The 19,351-nt window shown below is 35.4% G+C and overlaps 4 protein-coding genes across 5 annotated transcripts; 1 reads left to right on the top strand and 3 right to left on the bottom strand.

Moving 5' to 3' along the window:
• Nucleotides 1-184: 184 nt before the first annotated feature.
• On the bottom strand, nucleotides 185-1,646 carry LOC125204717. The gene is made up of 2 exons (XM_048103432.1): nucleotides 583-1,646; nucleotides 185-479 (listed from the first exon to the last, which is right to left on the bottom strand). Exons 1-2 carry the CDS (start codon nucleotides 1,565-1,567, stop codon nucleotides 442-444), a joined length of 1,023 nt encoding a protein of 340 aa, XP_047959389.1. The 5' UTR covers nucleotides 1,568-1,646; the 3' UTR covers nucleotides 185-441.
• Nucleotides 1,647-2,790: 1,144 nt separating this feature from the next.
• Nucleotides 2,791-5,369, bottom strand: LOC125204989 (protein PHYTOCHROME KINASE SUBSTRATE 1-like). Its single transcript, XM_048103770.1, has one exon. It carries the CDS (start codon nucleotides 4,354-4,356, stop codon nucleotides 3,184-3,186), a length of 1,173 nt encoding a protein of 390 aa, XP_047959727.1. The 5' UTR covers nucleotides 4,357-5,369; the 3' UTR covers nucleotides 2,791-3,183.
• A 99-nt stretch (nucleotides 5,370-5,468) lies between these two features.
• Nucleotides 5,469-9,633, bottom strand: LOC125204988 (probable methyltransferase PMT2). The gene is made up of 7 exons (XM_048103769.1): nucleotides 9,470-9,633; nucleotides 7,977-8,631; nucleotides 7,638-7,848; nucleotides 7,193-7,487; nucleotides 6,693-7,064; nucleotides 6,495-6,572; nucleotides 5,469-6,038 (listed from the first exon to the last, which is right to left on the bottom strand). Exons 2-7 carry the CDS (start codon nucleotides 8,622-8,624, stop codon nucleotides 5,813-5,815), a joined length of 1,830 nt encoding a protein of 609 aa, XP_047959726.1. The 5' UTR covers nucleotides 8,625-8,631; nucleotides 9,470-9,633; the 3' UTR covers nucleotides 5,469-5,812.
• A 5,198-nt stretch (nucleotides 9,634-14,831) lies between these two features.
• Nucleotides 14,832-17,788, top strand: LOC125203815 (membrane-embedded CAAX protease MroQ). Of its 2 annotated transcripts, none has more exons than XM_048102274.1 (10): nucleotides 14,832-15,060; nucleotides 15,634-15,725; nucleotides 15,942-16,049; nucleotides 16,177-16,259; nucleotides 16,420-16,553; nucleotides 16,652-16,701; nucleotides 16,795-16,887; nucleotides 17,182-17,273; nucleotides 17,374-17,480; nucleotides 17,584-17,788. In XM_048102274.1, exons 1-10 carry the CDS (start codon nucleotides 14,866-14,868, stop codon nucleotides 17,623-17,625), a joined length of 996 nt encoding a protein of 331 aa, XP_047958231.1. In that variant the 5' UTR covers nucleotides 14,832-14,865; the 3' UTR covers nucleotides 17,626-17,788. The 2 variants fall into 2 exon arrangements, with proteins under 2 accessions (XP_047958231.1, XP_047958230.1); XM_048102273.1 differs by having other exon boundaries at nucleotides 14,833-15,060; nucleotides 17,578-17,788.
• The last annotated feature ends 1,563 nt before the right edge of the window (nucleotides 17,789-19,351 follow it).

The following is a 19,351-nucleotide window of genomic DNA, read 5'->3' on the forward strand; positions in this document are numbered from 1 at the left end:
TTGGCTTACTTGCCCGACATCATAAGCTATCTGGTCGAGTATGTGAGAGGTAAATCAATTTTCCAACCGAGTGTTGGTATCTCTTGCAATCCATTGTTTTGTTTTTCTTATTTTCCAACAAAACGTTAGATGGTCTTTTAATACCGAATTTGAACAAGTGCATAAAATTGTCCACAAAGTGCGATCATTGATAAACAACAAAAACTATTTTAAGGCCTTGACCATCAGTAACAGGAGCACAGCCCTAAATATCCGAATGGATTAGAGAAAAAAGAGATTCCATGCAAGTGTGTGGCTTTTGGCCAAAAACAAGTGTCATGTTTCAATTCTGAGAACAAGATTTTTTAAATGAGTGTCTTAACTGACGATGCCAAAGCCCCGACCGTTTGCAGCCCATGTGTCAGCAACACAGTACCTTGTTGAGCCGTTTCGTTATTTCTTTCAGTGCCAGAACCAAAGATCTTCCTCGTCCGTATATTCTGCCATGTACAAAAGTGCGATTGCATTAATAAGATAGTTATGATTTAATTCCTTAGTAACATGACTTGTTGAGAGTAGTTGAGCAAAATTGAGAGATTGTACCCTCCTCCTCTGTTATGTTTGACACAGCTGTTCCGATTTCACGGAAGAATCCGCCATAGGTGGGCTTGGCTGCTTCGGCATGGTTGGCTGATCTCGCCATGCTATACGCAGAGATTGCCATTGGCTGACGAGATTGCGGCTGCCGGATGCCAGAGGCTGTCGATGGCTTCATCTTCTTCGGCCCTTCCCACCATTCCGGGAACCCGATCAAGTAGAAGCAGCTATCCTTGTCGTGCCTCCGGCCTCCGCAATGTGAGCACACAAGTTTGCTCTTATCTTCTCTCACCTGCATCTGAATCTCCGTTTCTCGCCTCACCATCGCATATGCCGTCGTCAATGAGGGCAACGGATCCGTCAACAGCACCTTTCTCCTCACCGATTCGAATCGATCGTCTATTGCCATAAGGAACTGAAACAGCCTCTCCGTTTGCACGTATTCATGGAATTGATTTCTACACTCACTACACGTCATCGGATTTGGTTTCCTGCAGTCCATCTCAAACCATATCTCCTGAAATCTGTTCCAAATTGAATCCAACGATCCTCCGTTCTGTTTAATAGAATAGGCATCCCGATAGAGCTCGTACATTCGATACGAGTCGGAGTCGCTCCCGTACATGGTGGCTAGGCCATCCCAGAGGTGCTTTGCGGTTGGGTATTGAGCAACACCTAAGTTGACAAGGCTTGGATTCATGTGTAGAATGATCCAGATGAATACCCTGTGGTCTGATTGCTGCCATAGGGGGAAAGAGGGATCTGTGCTGAGAGGGGGCTTTGGATCTGCGGTGATGTGAGACGTCAAACCCTTGCCGCCCAGCTCTCGCTTCATCAGGGTCGCCCACACCGGGTAGTTGTCGTTGTTTAGTTTCACAGCGATATCGGTTGGTGTATTGTCGATGGCTAGGGTTTGCGGATCCACAAGGTTGTGGCGCAAAAACATTTTTGCCAGATTTAGGGCTAATTCCTCTGTAATTTCAATCGACATTTTTCAAATTTTGCAGGTGTTGGTAGCTCTATTTATATGGAGAGGATTATGAATTATACATGGAAAATAATATTCTTTGTTAACATATCAATTTCTGTTCCTAACATTGATTTCATTCTATATGTATCGATCATCGAGTTTCTAATTTCTGACAATTATTAAACAGATTTATTGGCGTTTTGTGAATATAAAGTTCATCAAAATGATTCAATTGTTTTCCTAAGATGGCTTGTTTTAATTATTCTAATCTTCTCCGATTAGGAAACTTAGAATTAGGTGATTACACTTAGGAGTACATGTTTTTCTTCTTGTAAACGATTGGAAAACTAGTAACGATCGTTTATTAATATAGCAATAAAACAATTTCAACGATCCCCGAATCCAATTAATATGTTTGTAAGGGTTTTTGTTCTTGTAAGTCAAACAACATAGCTGATTTAATTCTATCGTAAATGCTTCACGGTTTTTAAGTTTATGTCGCACCAAAACTAATTTTACTCCAATCATTTATACCAAACTCAAAATTTCATACCATTTTTGCAATAGCTCCATAGACCGTAGTTGGTGTCATTGTGTATGAAAAAGCAAAAAAAGGTTTAGGTTTGCGGTATGAATGGAGAAATTTTCTTACACCAAAAATAAGAGTTGGCGTATGGTTACATATGGTGTAATCCAAATGCCAATCGCCATCTTATTTGAGTTTTTTGGTATGTGTTGTTTTCTCAATAAATTTTTTGTTCTTTTTGCCTTGCTAGCAAGTCATTTAATAGTCAAATTTCTTGATACTACTTATCTATTCAGTCCCAACTGCATTAACGCTTAGGTCCCCAGCTGAATTGCACACCAGCTTTCTCCATCAACAAAACTATACAACTGCATATATACTCGAGGAATTTTGTTAATGAAGAAAATGATAGTGCTATATGTAAATAGCATACCTCTCTAAATCATGAAAACCATGCACTTCTCTACTTCATCATTGGTTACATTCCATGAGGTAGTTGGCAGTTTAGACTAAGGTATCAATTCTTCATTTATTGTAGTTTGCTGTGGGGATTATTATCTCTTCATCATATCATATTCAACCAATCCCCAATCATGAAAACAAATTTTCAACTACATAGTTTTTACTCTTCAACTTGCCCCATTTTATTTCTTCAGTTGGTGATTCAGATATAATTAATCATAACTCAAGAAAGGAAAAAGAACTGAGAAAAAAGGAATGAAATCAAGAATCACAATATTTAGTTGCACTAGGTGATCCATTATCCATGTATGAAGATTGAATGCTAGTCTAAAATGTCATACTGGCTAGCTGTCTCCTTTGAAGGAGGGGCCCTGCCATTAATACGGCGCTTATGGAGTGCGACTGCACCCCACCATCTCGTCTCACGCTGTCCTGTCTCGTGGCCTCCATTAGAGCAACGTGTCGCACCAAAAGGCAAAAACACAACCCACTCTTGGCATGACTTACCACAAAATTTTGCAGAATATTTAGCTTGTGATGTCTTGGTTGTACATTGTACGTTACAATAATGATCATATTTATTTACTAATGAGCTACTTATACATATGTGATATGGTCTTGGTAAAAAATTAACAGGAAAAAAATTTGACTAAGTACACAAGAGATGTGCAGAAGATGCAGATCTTGATTGAGACAGGACACGGTGATCAAGTGAGTTCTGCCTGCTCTTTCCATCAAAGCTGAGCTTGCTCTCGTCGTGGAACCGTGTCATCGGTGTGAGGGGCCGCCTCTTCGTCTGTGCATCTCCGGCAACATTAACAGCTTTCTGGCTCTTGCAGCCTGAGAGAATACTCGGCCGAATCTTTGGCATTTCTTTGGAAGGAGCAGTTTTCTTGGCACACGGCTTTTGGATGGTGGAGGATATGTCGTCTGAATCCGAAAGGAGGGAGAAATCTGCAGCGCTGGCAGTGACAACACTCCATTCTATGCTGGCCTCACTCGGAGCATAGCATGTTGTGGGATCAAAAGGGTTGTCTATGCACAAGCTCTCGATTTCAAACAGATCGGAGCTTGCATCGCTGTCACTGTCGTTGTGCATTTCACTTGATATTGAAGGGATTTTGAGCTCTTCAGCTGCTGAGAATGGAGTGATTGCATCCCATGTAACCACGGCGTCCAAGTTGAAGCAGTTGTTCCCTTTTATGTGGATTGGGGAGCCAAACACTTGTTTCTGAGATCTCCTCTCGATCTCCTGTTTCTCTCTCTTGGTGAAGAGATCATTATTGGTTTTGTTTCCTGATTTTGATCTGCCACTGATGATGCTGGTGGTTAAGCAGGAACAGTTGCAGCCAATGCTGGAAAGGAAGCTCTTCTTGCTTGCCTTGCTCAGCTGCTGCTGGCTTCCCGGAGCAGTGCGGAGCAGGGAGCTCCGGCTGTTCCAGCTCGACTGGGAGCGTATGCTGAGCGCTGCAGTCGGGGGCGGATGCTCCTTGACTGCAGTTTGGACAACATCTTTGTTGAGCTGCTGCTGATGGAGGTGATCTTGATGGTTCTTGGTGCAGATCTTGGGAGTGTCGTACAGAACCTCGTCAAAGTATTTCCGGGCATCGAAGACGTCGATTTCTTTGTCTGGCGACTTTTTCTTGCCAAGGAAGATCCGATCATGCGTGGCGGTGAGGTTGGCGGTGAGGTCTTGAGTGAACGAGGCTGCACTGCTAGTGTTGTTTTTGGTGATTTCGGAAGCGTGTTTGGGAGGCAGAGTCAGCAAGGCCACAGGCATCGACATTTTTGTTACCCGGTCGGGTTCGAGCTTAGTGTTCATACAAGAAAGATGGGGGAGAAGGGTTTTCACAAAGATTTTTTTTTTCAAGTGAAAAAAGGCTAACAGAAAAGGGTGAGTTTGTGGAAAGTTGGCAAACCATGATAAGTGTATATATAAGGGAGACTGACTAGATTGACTGTGTTGCGGTTATTTAACTGGAAATACTCTTTTGGATTTGAATTAAGTAGCAAGGGTGTGAGCACCACAGAATCCCATTATGATAGCCATTTTTGGACAAGAAAATAAAGCAGCTACAGCATCTCACTTTCTTCTACAGTAGCATTATGATCACATTCACATCTTTTCCCTTCACATATCTTTGGTCAATTCATCTCAGCCTAGTATTATACCATCCATCATCATTCATCACTATTCTCCAGCTACCATCTATGGATTTTCAAACATCATTGGCTGCCTTACTTTACACACACACACACACACCATCATTCATCTTTTCAAGAACTGCTAGATAAAAAAATAAGGTTAACTTACTTAGCACTAGCATGTTACTATGATGCATGCATGAGCCCACAAAGGAAAATGGCTTGTTTCAAGAAAACAAATTGTGTTTTTATTCTTGGCAGTCAAAAACATCCACTAAAGCAAGTTTTAACCTATGTGGTGTAATAATTGATAAGCTTATACCAAATGACTGGAAATTTATCAGTAGAATTTACAATAATATTCCCTGTCTCCACATTTTCTTTCAATCTAATCATAGAAAAAATAATTCCAGATTTAAGTTTCTTGAGAACATTACTGCATACGCCCCACTTGTTTTATCTGTGTTATAAACTCTTACACTAAAAACAATGGTGCTGTCTAAATGAATTTGTCATGCTGTCGGAATTGATTCCAAAATCTACTTACTGTCGACACAGACCTATACATGTAATCAATCTTAAATGTTTTTTGTAACCAGACAAACTTGTCCTTTTACTACACATCACATGAAAATCATAGCAAAACAACAGTATGTGTTCGTGTACCTTTTTAATCTGTAAATCAACATAGATAGCAACGTTTTTGGTTTTCACTTAACTGGCAAATTCTCCTGTATAGCAACATAGGGAAAAGGAAAGACTGAAACTTTAAGCATCCAGGACTTCTAATTAAACACGAATGTATAGTAGTTGGCATAAATAGTTCTGTCATTAGCAACTTGCTTGAAAAAGGTAGAGCTAGAAGCAAAACAAAAGCCCATATATGGTAAAGTTCGGGCGATTTTCCGAAGGGATCAAAAAATGCACTAGAGTTACATAGTATAGAAGTACAATCTATAACTTACTGACCTATCCCTGGTTAGTACTTGTGGGATCAAGCCCAATGTCGCCTCTTTTTCCTGGCAGAATCATTGATCTGCAGAACTCTCATGGTGAAAGGGATAGTGATCCAGGGAGATTGAATTAAAGATCAAAAAGTTGCAGCGAGCTCATGCAGTTTTGCAGCCTTGTTTTCAATGGGAAGAAGTCGAGTTGCCAACCCAATATTGCTTGACAGCAACCAGTACTTTCTCCGGAACAAGTGGACCGTCCTCATGATCGATCATCTTGGAGTCCCATCTCATACCTCCGATCATTCTCTTCACCTTCACAAGTACATCGACTTCATCTCTGAATATAACCGCACCTTCTGGACGTAAAATCCGGTCCATTTCTAATAATATGTCTTCAAAGTCACACCTGTGTTGGAGAGGGAAAAACCATGAACTCAAAGAATCATTTTCCAAATCTAGACATGCATTTAGGAGTGGAAGACAACTGAAAAATGACGACATTCTTCTATAATTGAATAGAGGAGAACCACACAGGATAGGATAATCAAAAGAATTCTCACATAAGTAGAAATGTAATTGTCCCGACTTAACTGACTATTGATCCTCAAATTCATTCGAGATAAGATCAAGTATGTCAGGATTTGGTTTCAACTTAGTGAATCAGGCATCAGTCAGAAGCATCATTAAATCACTAATCTCCTGTATTTCTGCAATTCCTTGATTGCGAGAAAAGTTTCTAAATTTATTTATGTCAGGTAGCTAATTTCATGTGGAGAAGTCCAGAGTCCATACTGATTATTATGGAAATAGAATAATGTTTCGCAGCAAAATATCAGAGTAAAGGGATTATGAGTGAACTTACTTGTCCTTGTACAAGCTAAAAACACCATTAGCATGAATGAGATCATATGTTCTAGGATAAGTAGAGAAGGCTTCACACCTGGCAAGGAAATTTCAATAGGCTGTCAATATCAGAGTAGATAGTTGTTGCACCAAAGATATTTATGTAGTTTAAGGTAGATAATAGGGTGACAGAAAACAGCGGACAAAGAATGCATACCAGTCATGATAGATACCAACCAATCCTCGTTCATAAACAACACCGAGGGTATTTTTCTTGGCAATAGTGGGTACAACATTCATGACCCACAATTTGGGGGATTGAAGTGCAGCAGCAAAACCACCGAATCCAGCATTCATATCCATGATGTTGCGGTACCTTCCAGAGTCGAGAATTGGGATAGTCTTTCTATAGGCATTGACATGTTTTTTCCATTGTTTATCATCCTCAAGGAATGCCTCTGCAGAAACTCCAGAAACTGAGCCACTAACAATTCGTGGAGGAACTGAATGAAGCCTCTCGGGGAATGGTTTAATTTCTTCACTGTTAGGATTCTTATTTGGAGTAATGCATTGCTCCATTTTCTTGTACCTGATAAAAAAAAGAAGCATTAGTTATTACTCATGGTGAGCAAACTCAACCACTTTGGTAACAAGGAAAAATAATCAAACAATAAGATCTGTAACAAGAAATCTATCAATGAATTGTCGGACACATACCAGACATTATCAGAATCTTTAGATTGACAGAATGTTGCTCCGGCACTTTCCTGTTTAGCACGACAAGCATCAGAATCCATTGTCTTCTGCCACACAGCAATTTCACCTTTCTCCGACTTCTTCTCCCAACAGAGAAGTTTAGCAGCATCTTCTATCTTTCTCTGCTCTTCCTTAAGGTCTTCCAGTGGTCGTTGCCATGCCTTGTAGTTAGTCTTCCAGTTGATAGGAGGGCCTGAAAGCACCCAATAGCCACCAGGTCTAAGCACACGATCAACTTCCTTCATATATAGTCCATCTGCAAAATGGAAGTAAAAAGGTTGAAATATAACTTCAACAGCTCCACAGCTCAAATTGTATCACATTCTAATGACTTCCTCTAATAAGATAAAGGTTTGGCTTTCCATGATGATTGTGCAAACAAGAACAACAAAAGTTTAATTTTCACCATTTATCCCCCAAGGTATAAGACAGCGAGAACAATGAGCCATGTCAAAAGCTCTAGATGGATATGGCATTTTTATCGACCCAAGAACACCAATGACAGCAGGTACACCCCTTTCCAGAGCAAACTGAACTTGGGCTTCATGTGAATCTCTAGGTGCAAAAGACATTGCTATGACATTTTTTTTCCATAGATACGCACCCCAACTGGCTACCTGAAAAGCAGGATCAGATGGAAAGTCAATTCACTGCAGTCCATCTCATAATCTAATTTTTGGAAGAGAAATATACATTGCATAGTATACAGGATTTTTGAAGAAAGAATTCTATTAATATGACATACCCCGCAACCAGTGTCCAATGCGGTTCTAACAGTTCCATTGTCAATTGGTATAACCGAAGCAAGCTGGTCAATGTACTTATCGGCTCCTTGAGGAAATTGGGTTCCTCCACCAGGGAACCTGAACACATTACCTTCATACTGGATCCAGTTTTGTATAGCCTTCTCTACTGTCAAGCTCTTATATGGAGCATTAGCATAGGGCACATAATCACGACTTTTTGGCCACGGAAATGGGGTCACATATCCTTCTGGAGCCGGAATGAGGCAACGCAACTTCTCTGCTTGAGGAGGGCAGTGCCTCTCACGGTAGATCATATTATCCCTCGGGAAGGTCATTGCACGCCCTTGGTCCTGACAGGGGGTGTAATCAGTGTACCGTTGATGGCACGGTTTGTACACTGTTGCTTTTGAATCCGAATCATCAATAATCCCAGCTTCACCGCCATGATGAGTTTCAAAATTGAGATTGGGAAGAACATTACAATTTTCTCCACTCTTAGTCATCTCCAATGCTATACTGTCCCCCTTTCCGAACCCACTTCTCTGCCATGCTCCTAATAGGTAGAAGAAACAGCAAAGACCTGCTACTATAAAAATTGACACATGACTCCTGGTCCTACCATCTCCCGCATTAAACTTGTTCGCCATTACAGGCCTGAAACATCAATAGGGCATAACTCAAGTTAAATAGAGGCAGTGGAATGCCTGTTAACCTTACTTCCTTTTTGACAAAATACTCACGTATTATAAAGCACGAGAGTCCAAACAGCATATATACACGATAAGATTTGAATATAATTATAGCCCCAAACTACAAAAGTGCGAAGGCAATGACAACCATCAGGGGATGAGTACATCCAAATCTTAAGCACCACTCAAAGAATATAAAAATATGAAAAATAAAATCTTCTTCGAACAACTAATTACTTGTAGGCTACAGAAGTAAGATCCACCAACACTATCAAGATCTGTTTCGACTTTTTAATGAAATGTGAGCTCAGATCTAAAAAAAAATTGCCTTTTTGCTTCAAGTTCAACCAATAATTAAGTTTAATAACCAATTTCAGCAAACCAATACACCAACCTAAAAGATTAGATTAGATCATGATCCAGATTCGGAAAATACATAGAAAATGATCAAACGTCAATCACACTCCAGCAAATTGATAATCCTTCAAATCAAGAGACATTTGCTTCAATATACAGCAAAAATTAAATAATTCATTAATGACACCAACAAACACAAAGATAAACCGGCATCCTAGTACAAATAGTAGCTAGATTTGAAAGGCCCCCCCTCATAAGTATACCATTCCCAATTAATGATTCAACTCAAATCTCAAAAGTCAAAACAATATTACCAAAGCCTGAAAACAGATATCATTCATCCATTCATTGATTCACTCACAAAGAAAAAAAAAAGGTGAAAACAAATCATTAAGTTTGTAACGTTTCACGTATGAATATGATGCATGAACGATGAAATCACATACCAATTGCATCAGTTGAGCGAGTTCCGAATCGAGATCTATAAATCTCGCAGCTTTGGTTTTTTTTCTTCTCAATTTGAAAATGGCTGGAACGGATCCAATAAGTAGAGAAAAAAAAGCCCCAACTTTGACATTCAGGAAACAGTCTGTATATATATAAACATTTTTATACAGATCATCATATTACGTCGTGCGCTCAATATTTTTTTAAATTTATCTTACAAATTGGATTGTTGCTTAAAAATCAAATATATAGTACTCCAGTATATAATGCGATATTATTGAATTCTAGTGTAACCGACTTACTATATGAGGGCGAAAATAATTAAACATAAATAAAGATAAAGCATAGGTATGCACTTTATGGGTTATTGTGGGATCCACTGCTGTTGCGGTGCACTGCGCTCCCATGCCTCTTTAGATATAAAATTAAATATTTTATGGTGGAAAAACATAAAATGCAAAATATCCATATGTACTTCACTATTTATTTATACTGAGCAATTTCAAACCATTAACTTCATCTCAGAAATCGTAGGCAAAGTTATGTTTATACATTTTACTTATTTGAGTTATTAGCAACGGAGCACTAATGTCATGCAATCAGGCTTTAGTACTAGGATGATTTTACTACTAAATTATTGCCATTGACACATTGATGGAGAGAGACACAGAGTAAATCCATGCAATTAATGTTCTTGTATTTATGTGCATTACAATTGATATATGACCAGATTTAATAATGTGGAGTACTCATTAAGTTCCATATTACTTACACATTTCTTTTTAAATAGTAAATTTGAAATTAAATTTTAGTGTAATTAAATTACTAGTATTTTAAGTGTAATGAAAAATTACGGCAACACTTAATTAATTATATGGAGTATTAATTAAATGTCTAACTTTTATTTTAAAAAAATAGTGTAAGTACTTTTGAAGAAGGCGAAATAGAAAAGTGCGATAAACATAAAACGATCAAGGACTACCAAGAATCATACTAATAAATCGATTGAAAAATCATATTAAGCGGACATCATTAACAGTCATTGGCTTCTTATTTGTTTTATCTCATCTTGATTCAGGAAGAATTATTTTAAAGTTTGGATGCTCAGAAACCAAATATCATGAGCATTTTGTACATTTTTTTTAACCAAACTTTATAATTTAGTCATTTTGTACATTTTGTTAAGTTATAGAGTATTAGGCATATGATGTACTAGCGATTATCCAGCCCATAAAATTGTCTCACACCATCTGATAAAGATGGTGAGGCCCACCAGTATGAATTAAATGTATTCATCATTTCGTACTACTATGAATTATAAATTATAGGAGGGATTCGTCATTGAGTAATGATAAACAACCAAATTTTGTACAATCAAAATAAGGTTATATTAATAATTTGATGAATTAGTTATATATTAAAATTATAAATATAGTAAGTGGATAAGTTAAAAAGACTTATTAGCCTTTAATCTCATTTTTTATATTTATATTTGAATTTTCTTTCTATTGATTTTAATATTTGAATTAAAGTATGCACTAATTATATTTATGGTTCTAAAAAAATAAAAAAATTATACAAAAATTATAAATATATGACCACAATATTATGCACTTTCCATGTATTATATATGCATCTAAATATTTTAATTAAATGCATAAATAAACCTATTTTTAATCAAATAAACTAGATTCTGGTTGTACAAAATTTGATCACATAGATTTATTGTTCATCATATGATGTCCACCAATACCAAATCGTGGTATCTAATACCAGTAGTACTAGTATTTAATAATTTTGAAATTACTAATGCAGGAATATGTAATGCATGTACTACATTTATACATATGACTTAATGATAATCAAATCCAGAAAAGTTATTATTTTATAAAATAAATGGAGTACTATATTAGTCACAACATACACACGCTTAGGATTAATTGCCTAATCACTGTTAGGGCTGGAGAAAAATATTGAAAAAATGATATATCGCTCGTATCGTATTGAAAAATATCGAAAATTTATCGAATTTTCGATATATCGTAATTTTTTATATGATACGATACTGTATCGTAAGTTTTCGATACGATAACGATATGAATTTCCTTATATCGCGATATATCGTTTTATATCGAATATACGATATATATCGATATTTTCAATATTGTTTTATATCGAATACACGATATATATCGTATATATCGAAACATATTGAAATTCAATACATATTGAAGTTTAAAATTATAAATATATATAAATCCATTTAATTTTTGTGTTATTTTTCAATATTGAAATTATATTTTTCGATATACTGGTATTCGATACGATAACAATATTTATCGTTCTTAACGATATATCGAATTTCGGTATGATATATCGAAATATCGATACGACAATGATATTGGTGTTATCCATATCGAAAGTTCGATATATCAGAACTTTCGATACGATAACGATATGAAATTCTTTCATATCGATATTTTCAATACGACACACGATACAACGTTTTCGATACGATATATCGTATCGACCCACCCCTAATATATTCACTACTATATTAGAAGGAATTTTGTAGAGAATCACTATAAAGTGAAGTGGAACTGTGGAAGTGGAAGTACTTTATAGATGAAATTTAAAATTAATTTTTAAAATAACTATTTTTACCGTTGGACATTTAAAAATTTGTTTTTTTTACATACATTCAGTTTTACTAATTTATTGAAAAAAAAAAAAAAATCCAGTTGGTTTTATATATATATTCAGCGTTGGCGGTATATTCCAGGGGTGATAATAAGCATATACTCCATCCGTATGCAATATAATGCTTTATTTGTAATATCGATGCTTTCGTAATTAAAAGTTTTATTTATATTTTAATTTTGATTAATTAGAGTTCACACTTCACAAAATAATTATACTCACTTTATATTGTACATTTAATATTATATATTAAAATGAAATCTAAGTATATTCCAATAACCTTTATATTCGCTTTTCTTTACCAAATCTATTAGTCAAATGACATTATTTTGTGAAACTAATAATGACAAAGCAAAATTGGCGGGTAGGTGTACCAAAAATTTAACTTTTACGGAGTACTATACAACTACATAGTACTTTCTCCGAAAAAAAATATGAATATTTGGTTAGATATGAGTTTAATGTATAATTGGAACAATAAAAGATACATAGAAAGAAAAGTTTTTAATGTATTGTTAGTGGATAACGAGTTTCATTAGAGATAAAAAAAGTTTTCAAAATTAAAAAGTACATACTTTTCAAAAATAACGAAAAATAAAATTATTCGTACTTTTTAGGGACGGAAGAAAAAGTATAATAGTATTCCCTCTGTCCCAGACTCCCAGTTTCCACAAAGATTGTCTCATTTTGATTGGGCACGAGTTTTAATAAATACTCCTGAAAAATGAGTTGAAAAAGTTAGTGGAATGTGAGTCCTACTTTTATATATTAGTGAGTTGAAAAAGTTAGTGGAATGTAGTAAAATGTGAGTATGAATGAGTTAGTGGAATATGAGGTCCAGTATAAAAAATGGTAAAAAGTAAAATGAGACAAATTTTGTGGGACGGATGAAAATGGGAAAATGAGACTTGTGGCACGGAGGGAGTACTAATTTTGAACTACTACTCCCTCCGTCCACGAATAAGAGTCTCGTTTTTCCATTTTGATCCGTCCACGAATAACAGTCCCGGTTCATAATTATCATAAATGGTAAAGAGACCCCACATTCCACTAACTCATTTCACTCACATACTTCTTCCGTCCACAAAAAATAGACCACTTTTGCCATTTTGGAACGTCCACAAAGAATAACACCATTTCTGAAAATGGAAAGTTTATCTCTCATACTTTTCCCACTTTTTCTTTCCGCTCTCATACTTTACTCACTTTTTCTCTCTATCTCTCTTACTTTATGTACTTTTTCTTTTCCTCTCTCTTACTTTACCAATTCTACATTAAAACTCGTGTCATATACAAAGTGATCTATTTTTTGTAAACGGAGGGAGTATTATTTAAAACTAATATATACAAGTGAGACTCCTATTCCACAAACTTTCTTCTATCCACTTTTCTTAACATTATTTTAAAACCAGCACCATTTAGAAACGAGATTCTTAATCGTGGACGGAGGGAGTAGTAAAATAGCTATCATATAGGAGTATTAGATAGGCGTGATCCCGATCGGAGTATATAAATACCGGCCCTCTCGTTTAAAGACAAAAAAAGTGTAGTGGCTCAAAGATCAATATAATTGATTACACACCAACATAAAGTCAAGCAGTTAAGGTGATTGGTACTATCAATCATGTGATCCATCATGTGAGATAATGAAACTGTCAATGCTAATTTAAGTTTTGGTTATAATTACTTATATATGAAATTTAAGAAATATAAAAACAAAATTACTAAAACTAAAAAGATATTCTAATTTTATTTTAAGATTACTATTCCCTTTCATCCATTGAACATTATATTTTATCATTTTCATCCGTTCACCAATAAATATCTCATTTATTTTTTATTTCTACCGTCCCAAAGAAGATGATTCATTGGATAATACAAAATTTTATATATTTTTATTATATGTGTTAATGAAGAGAATAAAATAAGAGATAGTAAATAAATTAGAGATATAAAAATTTTCATTTTTTTAGTAATGAGTGATCTTGAATGATATAAATCAAAAGGGAAAGTATGTCATTTTCGATGGGACGGAGATAACACTATTTTTTTATAATGGAACATACATTCCACTAACTTTATCACACTCACACCTCATTATAAAATCAATATACAAAAGTTTTTCCACTATCATTTTTCTATTCACTTTTTACTGCATTTCTTAAAATTGATGTGATATTAAATATGAACTTGTAATCGAGAACGATGGGGTATAATTTTATAAATGTAAGGGAATAAGTATTAGTGGAATATATAATTCATTACTAAATTTAATAAAATAAAAATGGTACAATTATTCAAAGATAAATAGAAAAAGAAATACCCCTACGAAACAATTAATTATATTCTTTAGGTTAATTCTAAGGTGTACTAGTTTTAGATTATTGGACTATCTTCAATTACTTCATATAATCGGATGTGAACTAATCGGAGTTGAATATTATTGGATTAAAAATTTTCAACGGTAACCTTACTCGAATTATAGGCTACTCGAATTTTCAAGCTCCGGCGGAGAGGATGGTTTGTTGGCTTGGTCAAACACAAGAATTCCTTTTCTCATTTTTGATGATTTTAATCAAGATTTTATATAGATGACATCAAAACAAAAAGGCTTATCTTCATCTTATTTCCCAACAATATATAATGCGTTGTACATCCAAATTCACTCAAATCAATTTTGTAAAATCCATTCAAAATGTCAGTTGCTGTATTCACTTCGTATAGTCTCTCCGCACCCTCTCTCCCATCCATCAAAAGATTCAAAACCCAAGTAGAGCAAACCCTTCCCCTTCGATCTTCGCCATTAACACCTGCTCTCAAGCTTCAAAAAAGAGGGCTGTGCGGCATATGCTGTTATAAGGATAATGATTCAAAAGAATCCGTTAAAGAGGTAAGCTTTGTACACTTTTCACTCAATTGATTCCTCCGTTCCCTGTAAATTGCCTGTATATATCTATACAATTGATGAAAGAGCCTTCTTGATTTGAACTTTTCTGCTGCGGGCAGAAGATTTGTTGTTGAATTGAGAGTGGATTTCTTGGAATTACTAAAAAGAGTAACATTTTTAATGCAACTATTTGGGGTTCTTGAATTGATTTTATAGCCAACTACTAAGAATTGATGGTAAGGCATGAAACCTAACATGGTTTAGGATTGATATATTGATATTCTTTGATTTTTCATGAATGCTGATTTATTGTTGAATAGGGAGTGGATTACTTGGAATTCGTGAACAAGATAACATTTGTAATGAAACTACTTCGGTGTGTGTGGGGGTGGGGGTGAATTGATTTTCGATTTAGAAGGATTGATAACTGCTAGCAATTTGATAAGAATCAGCTTTTAGTATGTATTTGAAGAATAAAATGAAATGCAATATGTTTAGTTGATTTCATTGATGGTGATGCGTGCAGACCTAAGTGCCTTTTTTGTCAGTTACAGTGCTTTATTGTAATCTTTACAGGAAAAGAGATTAGAATGGCGAATATTGAAACGTTGGGATGTTCCATGGAATTGGCAAACAATCTCACTAACCTCGCTTGCTTGTGGAATAAGGTGCATTGTGATACTGGCTTTTATAGTTTATTCTAGTATAAGAGCAGTCATATATGCTCTGATTGATGATGCAGACTTAATTTCAGTCTTTTCTAGCAATGTAATCGGATGTCTTGTCTACCTTATGTATGAATAGATGATCTGTAGTCATGGAGTTGTTAAGCATATTGGATTTCCTCTGTTTATATGGGAAAAACTGATAAGTTTTTCAGACAGTTTTGTTTTGACAGGACTAATTGAAGCAGCAGCAGTAGAGTACTCAGGGATTCAAATCGAGGAGTTAAGTTTGGATGAGAAGGCGGAGGTCTTGTTTTTGGATCAAGGGTACGAAACATCTTTAAGACATGTACTTCTTTATCATGGATTTATTGGTTCTATCCTTACATATTCTCCTCTGCTTGTCATTGTTTATTTGCACCGATTCTGATGTATTCCATTTTCTCTATTGTAGAATTGCAACTACAGTGGTTCTCGCGGTTTTGTATAGTCTGACAAAGTCATTCTCTCCCCTTCCTGATGACATATATCGATATGGTAACTAGCACAGTTTATATAAATAAAATCAGTTGTATTTATGGGGTTTGCTGTTCTTAAAATGGTCTCATTTAGATTGTTTTCAGCAAAAGTTTAATTGCCATTACTTATTAGTTATTACAAAAAAAACTATCTGAGATAAGCTCAATTCATACTTTAGATTGGAGGGATCCCTTCAATCTTCAAAAAGGCTGGCTGCTATGGGCGGGGATTGGTCTCGGTGGAGCTTTGGCTGCCATTGCTGGAACAGGAGTTGTGATGTCTTTTTTCAATGGTGAGCCGCCACAGAGAGAGGTGAGAATATCTTTCTTTCTTAAATCATGTTTTCTGTCCTTGTCTAGCTCATAAATACTACATTCAACATAATTTGATAATTCAATCGCTTACTCTAGACTGATGCCCTTGTGCGCTTGCTTCCACTTATCGGATCTTCGAGTATCAGGTACTTATCTCAATCAGTTTATTTTTCTGCCACTTTGTTTTCCTCCTTCGTATGATACACAAGGAACTAACCATTTTCCATTGTGAAATATAGCACTGCTGCTTTGGTGGGTATTGTAGGTGTGCTTGCTCCTATTCTCGAGGAAACTGTCTTTAGAGGGTTTTTCATGGTAGCTCTCACCAAATGGTAAGCTTTATAAATTACATTATGGATAGTACCAACAATTAGGAAATACTATGTGGTTATACTAGATACGTTACTTTATACTCCCTCCGTCCCATGATAGAACAGTCATTTTCGGGTGTCCCACAAAATAGTGTACACTTTTTATGTCTAGAATCATTGACTCTCTTACAAGGCCTACCCATCTAAACCAGTTGATGTTTTCAAATGTTAACGGCTATTGGATTTATTAACCAAACAAAAAGGTCTCTTTGGGCACAATGGCATGAATTTGGGGATATATGACTTCCCTTGCAGGTTGCCAACGCCTCTTGCTGTGCTCGTCAGTGCTGCTGTATTTGCAGGAGCACATCTCACTCCGGGCGAATTTCCTCAGCTGTTTGTACTCGGTATTTATTCTTATCTACGACATTTGTCCATGGTTTGAAGTAGCATCAACACACAGTTACATGTGATATGGGTAACACTGCAATGCTGGTATGTACACAGGAACGGCATTAGGGCTAACTTACGCTCAAACACGCAACCTTCTAGCACCAATCACTATCCACGCCTTATGGAACTCGGGTGTCATATTGCTTCTAACCTTCCTTCAGGTAATTTCCCTCACTCACACATTGATATGACGCCGTTTTGATCTGTTAAAACTGTAGCTTCGATGGATAAGAAATTCATTTTATTTGTGTTCCATAGCTGCAGGGTTATGACATCAAGGACTTGTTGTTACAAGGCTCGTATTGAATTGAAGACCTTTCTAGAATCTTCCTGAATCGACTGTGTTAGAGCTCTTTTTCCATATTCGAGAAATGTATATGCTAGTAATTCTCAACAGGAATGTTACTCTAATAAATTGTACACATTATCCACCCCAATCAATTTCAGTTGCTCATATTGTTCATCTGCAGACGAGAATAGAAGTAATTTTACATTTAATCGTTATTAACTCAACTAGCTAGACTCAACGCAACTCAACATTCATGGCTTGTTCACACTCCTAGATAGAACATGTATTTATACAAGTACTAGCTCCTTTTATTCATTCGTCACAATTAGGTTTGTTTTATTTTATCCAAATATAAAAATTTGTTTTCATAAAAGGCAATGTTTTCATAATTCGTTTATTCTATTAACATATCCTTAATCACTATACATTTTTTAATTACTCTTTAGCATAGCATGAATTAATTATTTCAAGGATGGGGAATTCTTACACCAAGTTGAGTTCACTTGTTAGTGACATTTTCATTTCAGTTTGCAAACGGTAACATGTTTTTCTTGTTACACTTTTTCTTTTTTTACTACTATTATTTAAAATGAGGAATAGTGGAATACAAGGGGTGAAGAGGAATTGACCCTTCCCATATAAAAGTGTAATATAACTAATCACTTAAATTTTCACACGAATTGATGCTTTAAATGGTGGAGTAATAAAATTCTAGGATGCTATGAGTTGAAATATGAAAAGAAAAATGGGACACGTATTTTCACATTGCACGATTGGGAAGCAAAAATCTAGGTCAAAACAATCAAATGAGAATGGAACAAAACGAGGTTTAGGTTTCTGGAATTGCTACATCTTCATTTAATTGAGCACATTCAAGGCATGGAATTATGGACAAAACGTTGGCACGACAAAACGAAATTAAAATTATACTATATACTAGTAGTAATCTTCTAGTTCTAACTTTGAAAAATGGTGTTCCATATTTGCTAGAAATTCAAACTCTTATGATGTTATAAACAAGAAAATTAAAAACTTGAGGAAACCCATGCCCTGAATCTCTAAAAGGGCTACACTATCCAAGATTATTGACTTCTGCTTCCCAAACAAACCCCCTCTTCGTCTCCTATATTTTTTTACTAATATTTTTCAAAAAGTCAGTTAAATAAAAATAGTTAAGTTTGGATTTAAAAATGCTTGCAGCAAGTATATTTATTTGTCATTTTCATTTTGCACAATACTTCTTCTTTACAAAACTCACCGACAATTTACTTAGCTTTTCCTAAATTTTAGATGCTTGTTATATATTAGTACATCAAATCATGTAGTAGTACTCCTACCTTATTAATTTCTGGAGTAATTTTACATCATAAATGTATTCAATCTAATTACTACTTTACCATCACCGAAATATTGATTACTTCATGTTCGTATTTATGACTAGAATACGTTTACTTTGAGTGATGTGATTGACTGATAAAATATTAAGATTTGAGTATTTGGATATGATGAAAAAATAAACTCAAAATTAATCATTATTCCATTCAAGTAATTAAGCAATAAATCAGCTTGGATTATGTTTATCATTCTATCATATAACTTAGAGTAAACACTCCTTATATTTAATTTTATATACGTAGTATAATTGTTGATGTAGTTACATATGGTTGTCAACTTTAAACGATTTAGCTACACTACAAAAAAAAAAACAATGCCACGTACCTAGCAAATGATTCCGAGCACCAA

Source organism: Salvia hispanica, chromosome 2, assembly GCF_023119035.1.
Source record: "Salvia hispanica cultivar TCC Black 2014 chromosome 2, UniMelb_Shisp_WGS_1.0, whole genome shotgun sequence".
Lineage (NCBI taxonomy): Eukaryota > Viridiplantae > Streptophyta > Magnoliopsida > Lamiales > Lamiaceae > Salvia > Salvia hispanica.